The sequence below is a fragment of the Candoia aspera genome, chromosome 2 (genome assembly GCF_035149785.1).
Source record: "Candoia aspera isolate rCanAsp1 chromosome 2, rCanAsp1.hap2, whole genome shotgun sequence".
Classification (NCBI taxonomy): Eukaryota; Metazoa; Chordata; class Lepidosauria; order Squamata; family Boidae; genus Candoia; species Candoia aspera.
In genome coordinates, this window is record NC_086154.1 from 182,605,605 (window position 1) to 182,620,636 (window position 15,032).

The following is a 15,032-nucleotide window of genomic DNA, read 5'->3' on the forward strand; positions in this document are numbered from 1 at the left end:
GACAACAACCTTTTATGGGAAGGAGGGGCCAATGAAAATTATACATTTGATAACATTTTACGTTTCAGTTTAAAACCAAAATGTCACTGTAATATTAACTGAGGGTTTTTTAATATCTAAAATGGGATCTAGCGTATTTGATGAGACTATATTAAAAGTTTTTGCCTTCATAGGAGCTTCATGCTGCCAATTTTTATTGCTGAGATTTTAATTGTATTATAATTGAATGTTTATTGCTTTTCTATTTATTGTTTTGATGTAATAATTTTTGTGGTTCATTTATGATTTTTCATAGTTTTATAATGCTTGTAGTTCACAGTGGGTGATATTTTTATTCTGGCTTTGATTTTTATTATTGTTCTATTATTACCTGCAGTGGGCCAGCCTGTTGGTTGGGAGTGTGGCAGTCAGGAAGGAAAGAAAGATTGTAATATCTTTAATGATGTCATAATTTATGTGATGTGTGATGTCATTATTGGCATCAGACTAACAGCACTCGGTACTGTTTTTGTTTCCAGCCAACATAGAGCAAAATGATTGAAATTTGGACTCACTAGGAATCTGCAAGATGTCCAGATAATTGAGACAGGGGGAACATCAAGGCAATTCTATTTCTGGAGTAATAGGTAACAAGTCTAGCTATGACCTGCACTAGGATAAATCTCTTCTTCTATATTTTGTAAGTCTCCCATCTTTTATTTCTCTGCACAAGTTCAAAAGTTCTGTGTATTCCCATCCTTTTCATTCTTCAGATTGGGTAGGGAAGATATAAATATATCTTTGGACTATTCCTCTGATTCATATTATAATTTGCAACCTTCTCCTATTTCGGTATAGACAGCTCTTTATTTGTAGCAGACCACTGCCATCTTATGGTTCAGCTAGAACATTATATTCTCTTAAATGTTCTTTCTTTTCTTTTAACCTTAGTTGTAATTTTGATCTAGTCAGATCTGTAGTTCATCTTTTTCAGTTCTGAATATTTGCTTTTAACATTTAAAGTAAACATGGTTTCTTGTCATTTATCTTTTTTAAAAATAAATTAAGGGTGGCTTTTTTTTTTGAGATAGGTCTATCTCCTAGTGATGGGCTGAATCCTCTAGCTACATATTAGACAAATGAAGAAAATGTCTATAGGGCCACTTTCTGGCCTTTAATAAGGTGGCCCTATAGACATTTTTTTCACATTTACATTTTAATCACCAGGAAGGCAATACAGAGTGTGAGACCCTGGTCTCTCTCACGCAGTAGAGTTAGAAGAAGGATGCCAGGCAAAGAGCCCTCAGGAAGAATGGTGGTTACAGCAGGAACTACAAGCTGCTATCCTAAAGCAGGAGGTGGCATCAGGATGTGAAAAGCCAGAGTGCTTCTGAGAGAGGAGATTCTATCCAGCCGTCCAGCCATCCTGCAGGTTCAACCTTGCCACTATAATATCATATTGCTTAATTTGTTAGAATTTAAAAGCCAGGAACTTACTGAATTTCTCTCCATTTTCTCAGCACTATTGCTTGGTACAATGTAATAAAAATTCTGCTACAAAATTCTGAAATTGGGTATGTTCATATTTAACAGAATCAAGAGGTATCAGGAGATGAATGGGTTGCATAACACTTGATGTTATGTTGATAGAGCAGGCACAGGGTGGCTGGTGGATGGATCTGAGTTTTTATTGGGGCCTCAGTGTAATTTATTCTTTTAAATGGTTGTTTTATTGTATTGTGTTTTTACAGTATTTTGACCACCACTCAGAGTTCCTTTTGGTAGATGGGCGGCTATATAAATTTGCTTAATACATACATACATACATACATACATACATACATACATACATACATACATACGTTCTTTAACTTTCTCCACTGGCTACTGTCAGCTAACTGTTGCTTCTTTTTATAAAAAGCCTTGCAATAATACAGCCTTTAATGTGCTTTTGCAGTATTTCCTTCCAAAACAGTGATGTAATGGAACTGCCTTCTCCAGACAAAGGTGATGGGACCATTCAGAAAATAACTGCCACAAAAAGCCAATTTTTCAGAGTGTAAACAGGTAAGGTTGCTTCCTGACCTTCTTTATATCCCCCTAAAATGTTCTTAATCACCCCAGCTTATTCTTTGTTATTCATTTTGAGCAGATGGCACATTGACAGAACAATCTCTGAGTTAAAGGTACTTACCACATTTTTTTCTAAAAACAATTTAGGAACTTACATTTATTTATTTATTATATTTATAAATTTATTCACCGCCCATCTCTCCCCAACGGGGGGACTCTGGGTGGCTTACAATAAAACAAGATTAAAATATAAAACCATTACAATTAAAAATACAATAAAATATAAATATAATTATATGCAATCCAGTTGCATTCTTGGCAATAAAAGTGAGAGCAGGGCTTTGCCAAATGCCAATGCCTCTTTAGTTTTAAAGTTATTTATTTCAAGATAAATAACCTTTTTCAACTTATAAAGGGAAGCAGAGGGCTGAGTAAGTACCAAAGGATGCATCTGCAGAGCCATACTGGGGATCCCAGGACTACAAAGTGATGATTTGATGGAGGGATGGAAGACCAGGGAGGAGTAGAAAGCTGGAATAGCCTAGAATAGAACATAGCTGATTGGCTAGAACCTTGAAGAACAGGAGTACTTCAAGGCTCATTCTAATTTTATTTGTTCATGCAGTGTATTATTTGACATTGCATAGGGGCAACCCATGTCCTTTGGTTGTGTTCAGCTCCTCCCAACCTTCTTTGCATCTCTCAAAATCCACCAAGGCTGAGCTGCCAAATTTAATGGCAAACCAAAGCATGATTTTCCACCTATTTTCAGCAGGCAGTGAAAACATATAAATGTATTAACCCTTCAGTAGATTGAACAAATCTATAAAATGTTAAAATCCTCCTGAAAATAAATTGAAAATGGGAGGGGGAAAAGAAGCCATTCATTCCATTGCTGCCTCCTCCAGTGACACCCATGCACTGTGGCTGAAAAATACAGTAGGAAAACATTCACCTCTCTAACACTTTGGTGTTTGGTATAGTGGTTAAGGTGCTGGGCTAGAAACCGTAAGTTCTATTCCTCCCTTAGGCATGAAAGCCAGCTGGGTGACCTTGGGCCAATCAACTCTCTCTCAGCCCAACATATCTCACAGGGTTGTTGCTGAGGGGAAGATAGGAGGTGGGAGCATTAGTTATGTACACCATCTTGAGTTGACCACAAATAGGCAAGGTAAGAATCTGGTAATAAATAATATTATTGTTATATGCTTTAGTACAGTGTTTCTCAAGCTTGGCAACTTTAAGATGTGTGGACTTCAATTCTGGGAGTTGAAGTCCACACATCTTAAAGTTGCCAAGCATGAGAAATACTGCTTTAGTATATAAACTCAGCACAGAAGATGGGATCTTGACACTTAAATTTCACTGCAAGTAGAAATGGGAAGGAGCAAGAAAATGAGGCAAAAGAGATTCAGCAAATAAGTACAACTATCTCCATTAAATTATCCTTCTTATGAAAGCATAGGCTGATGAGGAACTTACCAGAAGGATGGTTCCATCTTTTTTAATTAATTTAATGTCTTCCTTTGTAGGAGGTGGTTTGCCAGTAATCATGCAGGTCGACTTGAACTCTGAGCCAGCATTGAGTTCAATTTCATCAAGCAAGGTCTCTATCTTGGGGGATTCATCTGCTGTACCTGCATTTGTAACAAACCATATTTGTTTATCATTTAATTAAGCAGGATTAAATCAGTAAAGACTTTAATTGGTCACATCTTCAACCAGACTTGAACCTGAGTCTTGCTGCTTCTAATCCAACACCTTAACCTCTATACCATGCTGGCTTACTGCCTCCATTAACAATATATATGCTGCAGTATGACTTGCTGATTGGTGGTTTCTGGTCAGAGTCAGATCCATAGATGTCCACTTGCTTGGCCTTTGATTTGGGAAGATGGAGGTTCTTCAAATAAAATTTTTGTGATCAACACTCTTTACATTATGGGAAGGCACTCATATGATATGTTCAGTCTAGATAGCTAATAAACAAAAATGCAAATGGAAGAGAAAGAAATGATGGGATTGACATATGACAATAATACATATTGGCAGTAATACCAGAAACAGACAATAATGATGTGCACAAGTTTAGTAATTTCTCCCTCCTTTCTCTTTCTAATTTAACCTAATGAGCAGATTCAGTGAGACTGCAGCTATAAAATTATTGAGCTGTTGCCATCATAATTTTTGAAAATGGAAATAGGAAGAGCAGCATGACTTCCATATCCTCCATCTGGGTTGTGCTGATATTCATGAGAAGAAAATGAACTGGGGTGATCTTCCATGTCAGCAATCAGAGCCAGACTGGCCTCCTGCCATCTAGTTGTCAGTCATAACCCTAGATGCTAAATTTATCTTGGTTCTTAAATTGGGAATATCATTGTTTCATGACTTCTCACTGAGCTTTTGTAAGTGGTAATAAGAGGTAATGAAACAATGATATTCCCAATTTAAGAACCAAGATAAATTTACATGTCTGACATGATTGACAAAATTCATAACATCCATTCATGCACATGCATACACATGAACATTCGTGTACATCGTCCAGTGTTTCTTATAAATTGCAACAGTCTTTGGCCCAAATTTTGCATTAATCCCTATGGTCTGAATTTGAAGAATAATATATAAATGGATTTAGGCACTTATACTTTTCTTTTGTTACAGCAGATTATGACAGCATCTGGCCAACCCTGGCTGATCTTGAAGAAGCTAAACAGGGTTGGACTTAATCAGTTCTTGGTTGATGAATCCAGGAAATCCCAGGATTGTAGACTAGATTGGGAAGTTATAAAAGCATTATGGAAGAAGCCAGTGATAATCTACTTCCATATTATTCCCCCTAAAACAACATGGACATGTCCAAGTAGTCTCTATGAATCGAGCATAGCTTAAGGGAGTTGACTTAATATTATTTTAAAACTTGTTTGCAAATTTTGCCCCAATATTTTAGGGAAAGCATGTCATCTTTCTGAAAATAATCATAGCTAAAAATCACTCTCACTGCTCAACTTCTAGCTGGCAAGGAAGGCACATAACACTGTTCCATTGGAGTGATACAGACTGTGTTCTTGTGATATTTTTAAAAAATTAATAACAGAAGCTATGAGTATGAATTGTAAAGCAATATATGATGTACAGTAATGCGAAAAATGCCCTTCTCCCTGGGAGGAAATTATGTATGTATATGTTGGTGGGAAGGGCATATTTCCCCTTTCAGAAGAAAGGAGGGTGAAAAAACTGCTTTTGAGGGGAAACATTGCTGGAGGGAAGACTTAAATATCTCTTTTGTTGTGGCTGTTTTCCTAATTGGCTCAAAAGGATGCTTGCTTTACTGAAAAAAAAAACCTAAATAAACTGCTGGGTGGTTGTTCATGTGTCCTCCCTAAATTGTTTAATGTAGTTTTCTTTCATGTTGATCTATCTTTGAATGCAAGCAAAGACTGGACTCACTTGGCAAAGGGGATGCCCATTTTTGGTGCCAACTTTATGTGAAACATGAAAACTGTTGTGGTACTACAGGGTTACCTTTGCTTTACCTTCTTTTTCACATTGCAGACCATGCCACCCAAACTGGCAGATGCAGCCGTTAAAGCGGTCACATGCTCCTCGATGGCTGCAGTGGTTACACTTCAATTTACAATCTGGCCCATAAAAATCAGGCTCACAACCTGCCAAAATGAACAGTACCGGTGAACTATTAGGTGGCACATACAGCAAATTGACTGGAGGTCATTATTCAGCTGGCCACCGTGCTTTCAGACAATGCTATAGTTGACTGACATCAGGGTCCCACATTGGTGGTAGGCACTTGCTGAAGTCTAGACCCCAGCAGGGTGTATTCCAAAGGGTTTATCCTTGGCATTCATATATTTTGAGCAAAACTGAACTTTATGGCTTGTTAAATGTTGAGCTCTTCCCATATACAGGTAATCCTCATTTAGTGACTGCCTTGTTTAGCAACTGTTTGCAATTATGACAGTGATAAAAAAGTAACTTTGCGACCAATCCTTGCATTTACAACCTTCACAGGTCTGTATAGCAAAGGAAAGCTGATGTAAGGTCATAAGCACAGTTGCAGTTTTACTTAGCAACTGTTTCACTTAATGATCAAGTTGCAGGTCCCAATTATAGTCACTAAACCAGGACTACCAGTATATCATTTCTACCATGCATACATTGGCTGCAAAAGATGTATTGACTTCCTTAAGGCACTCATGTAATTTCAGCCAGGATGCTGACTGGACTATATGGTTAAAAAATGCATAGAAGGAATGTGCTGACAGTGGCTGGATTAAAAATTACCAAACTAGCCCATCATTATTTTTTTTTAATGGGAAGTAATATATATTCTTAGCAATGTTGTACTCTCCCCACTTCCTCCATACACACATATATCTACCTACACAGTTAATTTTCATATTTCATTTTACCTTCATCACACTGGAGTCCTTTCCATCCAGAGGCACATGAACAGCCATATGGATCAGGCAAGCAAAATACCAAAGATTTGCATCCTGATTTTTCTTTACATTTTTCTTGGCATGCCTTCCCAAATGTGTTTTCTCCACAAGCTTTTTTTAAAAAAAGGACAAAGTGGTGAACATATTTAAAGAGAGGTAAAATAATAATGTTTCTCAGATGTCTGAAAATTGTGGTAAGCAATCTTTATTTTCAAAGTGTAAAAGTGATAGCAGGTGTAATCAAAAAGCAGAATCCCTTCCAGAAAGAAAGCATGCTGATAACATTCACCTGATAGACTCAAAGTTCAGGAAAGAAGGAAGGTATCTCAGCCTGAACCTGGTTGATCTCTTGGCCAAGTGTCAAATATTCTCAATGAAGCCCTTTTTTTCTGTCTGACACACAGAGAGGTGGGTAACTACTCGCTATGGGGTCATTTTTACCTTTTATTGGGAGCTAAGGGCCACAGTAAGGGAAGCACAACCTGCAGACACTGCTTAGATCATAATTAAACTTTTATGTCGCAAAGTGCTCGGAAGCCAGGCTATTATAAGTTTACTTGGACATACTGTAGGTTCAGTGTAATTCCTTCCTTAAAATCAAGGAAACTTTTATAGAATTCAGCTGTCCCAAATTCTACCATGATGGGAGGAAGAATAATTTTCTGCTCTTCACCACCAGTATCTTTATAAATACCTCTTCTTTGATATCTTCTAAACCATAAAACCTCAAATGTGGTTAATATATCCAATATTTCGATCCCCTATTTTAGGGTAGATGGTTCATAAACATATGATAATTTTTTCTTTTACCTTTCTCACATGTTCTCCCCATAAAGCCTGGTGGGCAAATGCATTCTCCAGTATCTTCATGACAGATGCCATTATTCTTGCAGTCTGGACAAGGAGAAGAACACGCAGGTCCCCATTTCTGAGCTTCACACCCTTTACATAAAAACAAAAGAAGAGTTGGTAAGCTAAATTATAAAAGGATCCCAAATGGAATAGCGCTGTTTTTAACAGAGGTCTTATATAAAAGGTTTGTAAAACTTCACTAGAGTATTTCTCAGTATCACTGGGAGCATAGCATAGTGGAATGAACAATCTTTCTTAATGGTATTCCCTTAGAAGAAATCTCTTAAGAATGGTTTTGCCTCTTTTTGAAATAATTTTTGCTCCTTCTTTCTGCCCCCTTCTTTGTTTCCTCTCCTTTTCCTCCCCTCCCCCCAGAAGAGGCTGAAGGGAAAATACAGGTGAACAATGGTTGAACTGGATTACTTGTAGAGGGCACCACTTCCACATGGTTGTCAAGAAAACTAAAAACTATTTCAGGTATCCATGAAATCACCAGGACTTGAGCTGGACTCAAAGGAGTCTTTAGCTTTACAGGATTTTTGAAAATTGGCTGATAGCCATATGTGACCCTTGGGTAACTCATCCCTGGTGATAAAATGATAAAACATTACAAATTACAGATGCAGTGAAGAAATTGTTACAGTCACAAAAATGTCTTCCAGTGGCAAGCAGTTATATCTAGCTCATAAGGCATGCTGGGAACTGAAAGTCTAACAACAATCAAGATTAAAGAACAAAAACAGGAAGCCAGATACAGGGGGATGGCAAATACTTGGAAGAACATAATGTATGCTATCTCAGTTTAACCCAGTAGGTCACTTGTGGGGTGTAGTCTTCAAACACAATTTTCATAACTCAAACTACATAATTCTGTAATTTCCCCTTGACTGCTGCATCAGGAAATTTGCTGTGGGTACCAGGCCTGAATAATACAGAATGGCAGTCCTGCAGGGTGGCCTGAAATCTACCTGTATCCTTGCACCTGTATCCCTGCTCCTTTGTTGGGCAGTAAAAAGAGATGTTTATTAAGCTTTGTCAGATCCCCCTGATCAAAGGATTCACAGAACCCCTTATCGGAAGATCTGCCATCATTTCCTTGTGAATGGTATAGACTCTGTGTTGCCAGATGGGAGGGGGTGTGAGGTTGGAGTGTGAAGTGGATTATTATGGTATGGAAGACATCAAGGACAATGGGTTGAGATACACTAGGAACACCACCTGGATGGGAGGGGGGGTGACATGCTTTCGTGGGAAAGGGAACGTAGTTTTAAATCTTGGTTTGAGTGGGAACTCTCTATTCGCAGCTTTACTTATGTACCGTTCATTTTGCTTCATTAAACAGTTAAAGGAATCTTAGCCTCTTGACTGTGATTGTGTGAATGCTCGAATGACCAGGTGCTGACATTAAGCTGCAAATCTTGTTTTATTCGAAAACTCTTCCTGAGAAAGTAACTCAGCTGAGAGTTAACGAATCATGCCTAAACACGGAGAATCCTGAGCCAAGCAGCCATCGCCTCTACCATCATCGGAGAGGACAGTGCTGTACGCCAAGGTGGAAGAGGAAAGAGTTGAGTCGGAGGAGAGCTCTGGGAGCAGGGACAGCGAGTGTGAGATGGAACCCCGGCTCAACACCATGGAGTTGGAAAGTGCTCTTCTCTCCCTCAATTTCGAGAGGGAGCCTCAGACACCAAGCCTGATCATAGAAGAACCAAAGATGGGTTCTCCACAGTCTGATGCCAGGGAGGGGGAAAGAAGAGCCCCTCCACCTGTGGAGGCACAAGTAAAGGTGTGGAGCCTGGGGTCCCACAGGACTATATCAGACCACAATGGGACTCCGCAAGAAATGCGGGGTTTGGAGGCGAGGATGTCTGCTATGGAAGTGGTGCTGCAACAAGTGTTGAAAACCCTTGAAACCATGGCATACCCCGTGGCAGAGATTTCGACTCAGCTATCCAGAGTGGTATCGCTGGACCCACAAGGAAAGCGACGCACCCTAACCCCGACCTGGGATTTCGAATCCCCAGTGAGGTGCCGGCGGAGTGGAGGCCACCTGGAGAGCCAAGGCGAGTTGGGGAGAGCTGCACCCAGTGAAGCAATGCCGGCTGTGACCCCAAAAGAGATACAAGTTAAGTTCAATGGTGATCCACGACAGCTGGTGTTCTGCTTGACCAACGTGTCCATCTACATGAAGGAATATGGGTCTTGCTTTCCCACCGAGTACAAGAAAGTGAGCCAGGTAGGTGCCAGGCTTCGGGGACCAGCAGCAGAATGGTTTGTGCAACTGCATGATGCCATGGCCCCTGAGCTGAACAGCCTACAAGACTTCATGAGGGCACTGAGAGTGGTTCGAGGACCCACTCGACAAGATGAAAGTGAAGGTGGGCATCCAGCAACTTAGGCAGGGGGGGAGAACTGTGGCGGAGTATGCCATGGAGTTCAAAGCTCTTGCTGGGAAAGTTATGGACTGGTTGGAGACCACTAAGATTGACTATTTCAAGGGGGGCTTGCAGCCAGAGATCCTGAGATGGGCGCTCTGCCGCAGAGACCCTCCTACCTTAAAAGAATGGATTTGCCTAGCAGGGGAGGTAGAGAATACTCAATACCAATTCCATGGGCAACTCCGAGCGCAAGCGACAGGGAAGAATACCGGAGCCCCAAGGCAGTTTCCCTTCACCCATCAAAAGCTATTCCATGACAGAGAGGACCCAAAAGACCGCACATGGAAAAGAGGCAGCTGTTTCAAGTGCGGGAAAGACACCCACCGAGCAGCAGAATGCCCACATGGGGAGTCCGATGCACCTAAAGGAGGAACCAAGCCGACTAAGACCCCGCCGACCAGACGCAAAGCGACAACTGCGACAGCGCTAGCACAAAAGGATCCAGACGTGAAGTCCCTGATGGAGTCAAACGAAGACTCTGAACAGGAGGAACTGGAGCCAGCGGGAAATGACTTTCACCTGTTCTAGATCACGCCTGTGAGCAGGTGGGGACTCCTGGGCGCAACATGCCTACTTCGGAGGAAGACGACAAAGAAGACCCTTTGGTGAGTGATGATTGCCCCACCTTGTTGGTGAGAGTAGAGCTAAAAAACTTAAGAAGCCAACACAAAGCCAATCTGACAGCTATGTTAGACTCGGGGTGCACTATATGCTTAATACACCCCGCCTTAATTGACACACTGAGCCTCAAAACTAAAAGACTTAAGCATCCAATTATTTTCACCCAGATGGATGGTTCTGTTGCCCACGGGGGTCCCGTTGAATTCCGAACTGAGACTGTAGCCATGAGGTTGGGGGGGCATAAGGAAACTTTGCAGTTCATTGTGGCCCCTATCGCCAACTATTCCATCATCCTGGAACTCCCGTGGCTAAAGAGTAGAAAACCACAAATCGACTGGGAGTCTGGCGCTTTATTGTTTAACGATGGTGCTGGCAACCTCTCGACTGTGCCACAGAACGGGCGGAATGTAGCCGGGATACTCCTCAAACAGATTCCAACAGGAAAACCTGATGCACAATCAGGCATTCCACCTGAATGTGCCAACTTTCTTGATGTGTTCGATGACAGAGAATGTGACCAATTACCTCCTCACAGGAAAACTGATTGTGCCATCGAAGTTGACCCAAAGGCTAAATTACCCAAACCGAAAATGTATGCTATGACAGAAACGGAGAAAAAGGTCCTCAGGGAATTCATAGATAAAAACTTGGAGAGAGGTTTCATTGAGCCTGCTAATTCACCTCTAGCAGCCCTGGTGCTTTTCCGGGCAAAAAAGGATGGCTCTTAGACTCTGTACTGATTACCGTGGAATACATGCTATCTCAATAAGCAAGCTTCTTTTGGGTGACCAAACTTGGCTGAATAGACTAAGGTTGAGTTTGTTGGCTGCAATGTTGATGTTGGATTGATAAAGTACCCCAGATTACCAAAATATCACTTTTCAGAAGTTCTTCTGCAACCTATTATAATTCAGCTCAAGTAAGTTCCAGTGCTCCGACTGAGAAGACAGTTTTGAGTTTTAATAGTGGAGCTACAGGATGGGCTGTTTCCCAGTGACAGGAAGGTTTGCTTGACTCTCCCTCCTCCCCACCAAAATCAAGGCATTGGGGCAACTTGCCACATTTCAGGTGTGCAGCACTTTTTTTCTTCCTGCAAACTCAAATGGAATAGGGAAAAGATGGGAGGCCAGGCACTGACTAGATGCCAATTTTTGTTGTTGTGGGGAAAATAGGAGGAGGAAGGAGTATTAGGTATGTTCGCCACCTTGAGTTGTTTATAAAAATAATAAAGGCGGGATAGAAAATAAAATAAAATAAATAAATAGCTAGAGGGGACACTGGTAGGCTTGTGGAACTATTAAGGCTTTTGAGAATGGCAAGAATGAGGATATTGGGAAGCATGAAAATAGTTCTGGGGGTTTAGTGGGTGAAGCCTGTGGCTGGGTAGAAATATCCTTAGCTGAAAGCGAAAGATGGCAGAGGAACAAAACTACAGAATAATTTATTCACACTTTGGAGATCAGATTTATACTAGACTTCTTTGTTTTGGCAAAAAAAAAAAAATCCATGCAATGTCTCTTTCCAAAAAATACATCTAAGCTATACCAGAGTTTCATGGAAGTTTTCTACTATAAACCAGACGTGCAGGAAACAGCCTGTGCAAGACCTCGAAGGGATGATAGAGTGGAAACATGGGGGACAAGTTTGCAGCTGTAAGGTGGCCTGGCATCCTGGTCCAAATTAGGAGCATGTTTTAGACTGGCATCTTAAGATGCATTTTCTTCCAAACAAAACTGTCTAGCTTAAGTATGCTTAAAAGGATCAACAATCAAACTTATACTTTGCCCTTAAGTTAAAAAAAATAGTTGGCAGTATTTCAGCTGGCTTGTAGCAGAACCTCAGAGGCAGATAATATCTCTACCCATGACTCAATGTTAAGAGAGCATAATATGGGTAAAGGCCAAAGGATTCCTGTTTTAGCTTTCAGTTTAAGAAGTTGATCAAGTCTTACTTCGTACAATCAGTCGAGTGTAGGCTGAAGTGAAATGGCTTCCTCCTATGTATCTGGCTGAGTAAACCCCTGCATTATCAAGCTGAACCTGAGGGAGGGGTATCGTTAGCAGTTCTGGAACTCGCTTGAGGACAGAATATATAAACGTACCTGCAGCGGAGAGAAAAATCGGTAGGCATATAACTGAAAATGTAGCTCAACCAATGAGGTTGCATTCTGAGAACAGTGAGAATATGTCTTCAGCTGATGTTCTATAACTCACATTCATCACTTGACAACTACAGCTTTAGTAATGTTTTGCATGTGTGAAACAATGAGCGTGGGTAAAATAGAGCAGTCCTGACTTCTCTTACTTCCTTTTGCATGAAGATGGGGGAACTACTGTATTTAGTTATTAAATTTTTAATCTGATCAGTTAAGACACTTCTTTGATTATTGTACAGATCAGTTAAAATTTGAAGTACAAAATAAAACCCTTTTTAATTTTGATCTTTTTTTCCTAATTCATGGGGTTAGGCAGTACCCAGATATCCAGTCTCAGATTTCCAGATGTCCTTATCTTGATCATTTTAATTAACTAACTATATCATTCTTCTGCCATGAAGATCGTACATTTTAATCTGACCCAGTTGCTGCTTTCTGGATAGGATGTGGCTGGAATGAGATGTAAAGACATGTTGGCTTGTTTTAGATCAGGGTTCTTAAACTTTTTGTGCCAAGGACCCCTTGGAGAGTTGGTGAAACCTATGAACCCCTTCTCAGAAAAATGTATCTCAATGCATAAAATGAAATATATAGATATAGATTGTATTAGAAGGGAAAACTATTATGCTCAAATACAGCTGTCAACATATTAAAAATAACACACATGTAGTAATATACAGTATGTGCTTCTTTATTAATCCATTAAATCAATGACTATACAATACCCTTTTAGGGCATAATGATTTTAGATAGTGAGACATATTGAAGTTAACTTTTTTGGTGTCCAAAGGCCATAAATTACTTTGTTGCCAATATACATTATTGAATTAAGACCTAAATTTCAGCTAGAGGTTAATGAATATGGAAGTTGTACTTTTTTTCCCATCCGATTTTATAGACTCTCTGAAATCTATCCACAGTCTCCCAAGGTCTCCCAGGTTAAAAACCTGTTTTAGATACATATTTGGCAAAGGACTAAGTGACTGCCTCTCCTTTCCACAGTAAATTTACAATAAGAGTAAGTAATGTGTGTGTTAGGTACTCTATGAAGAGGCTCATCATAATAATAATAATGACTTAATTCACCCCACTTCATCCCCACATGTATATAATGATGGTGCTTAGTTTTCTCATAGCACAGAATAAACATTGCATACTTCCAACTGGTCAGATATTATCCAAAAAGGAGAGGGAAAAAGCATAGTTACCATTTTTGTAGATTACTGCATCTTCTTCATTAAAAACCTTTCTGATGAAGGAAATGTTGACGACTTCTCCCTTGTTTGCTGTAATAGTTAAGGCAACTGGAAGGAATGAAGCTAAAATAAAAACAAAACAAAACAGAATATGGATCTGTTCTTTCTTAGTAAATTCTCCAGGATGGAAGTTGGAATAATGACATAATGGGGGAAGAAAACTGTGGTAACACAATATCTGAATTAGTTCAGGGATGGTTGATTAAGAAAAAGGGATATAACAATGTTCTATTTGAAAATTATCCCCAGATGGGACAGAAGAATTCTACAAGCCAACAGATTTTAGCTATAAATGTTCTCTCTCTCTCTCTATGTATGTGTGTGTGTGTGTGTGCTGTATATAATTACACAGATATACATATATACACACACACATACATGTATATCTATTTCCAAAGAAAATATTCCATACCTATTTCCAAAGAAAATATTCCAAAGATATTTTTTGTCTTCTTTGGGTTTCCCCTCCCATTTCAGAGCCTTACTTCTTTTGTATCACTGGTTTAATTTATCCACTGACTCTTTGCTTCACAGCATTGTTAGAAGGCAGAAGAATCCACATTCTTCCATGGGCTCCATTCCAATGTATTTTTAGCCTGTGGCCTATATTTGAGTAATTCATTTGTTTACAAATGGCTTGGATTCCTCATTCAGGGAAGAACAATAACCAGGCTTTGTAGCAGTAGCGGCTTGTTTAACATCTTAGACCAGGAACCAAAGTTTTCTCAAGGGCTTCTGACATTTCACTGGGTTTGGTTTTCCAACCATAGTCCTGTGCCTTGAAGCCTACACCATTCTATTTTCAAAAATAACTTGACAAATATTTATTGGGATGCTATTTGATATTAGGATTAATTATTTGTCCATCTTATCTAAATCTTTATCAAGGTATCCTCTATGAGTACTGGGGCCACTCTGCCAAGAAGTTCTGAAGTTTCAAACCTAATTTGGAGGCCACCTAGTTAAGAAAAGCTGATCTAGAACAGGATTGTCCATTCTGACATAAAAGGATTGCCCCATCCCAGCCATCTTGATCTTTTCAAAGGAGCTGGGAGGAAACTGAATCTGGGAACTTCAGCATGTCAAGTATTTACAGTATGGTAGCATTGGACAGTAGTACTAATCCTTTCTTATCATACATAAGGAGGACTATTGCTGTACACTGCTCAGTTGCCTCACTTCGGAGCTTCTGTAA

The 15,032-nt window shown here is 39.9% G+C and overlaps 1 protein-coding gene across 1 annotated transcript in view; it reads right to left on the bottom strand.

Annotated features, from left to right (window-relative positions):
* Positions 1 to 15,032, bottom strand: part of TEK (TEK receptor tyrosine kinase) — a 59,492-nt gene that overhangs the window by 27,437 nt on the left and 17,023 nt on the right. Inside the window, exons 3-8 of the mRNA XM_063294998.1 lie at positions 13,790 to 13,900; positions 12,378 to 12,527; positions 7,326 to 7,457; positions 6,486 to 6,626; positions 5,592 to 5,723; positions 3,535 to 3,689 (exon numbers count right to left, since the gene is read on the bottom strand). Coding sequence (XP_063151068.1) covers positions 3,535 to 3,689; positions 5,592 to 5,723; positions 6,486 to 6,626; positions 7,326 to 7,457; positions 12,378 to 12,527; positions 13,790 to 13,900 — 821 coding nt within the window. The remainder of the gene's footprint in view (positions 1 to 3,534; positions 3,690 to 5,591; positions 5,724 to 6,485; positions 6,627 to 7,325; positions 7,458 to 12,377; positions 12,528 to 13,789; positions 13,901 to 15,032) is intronic.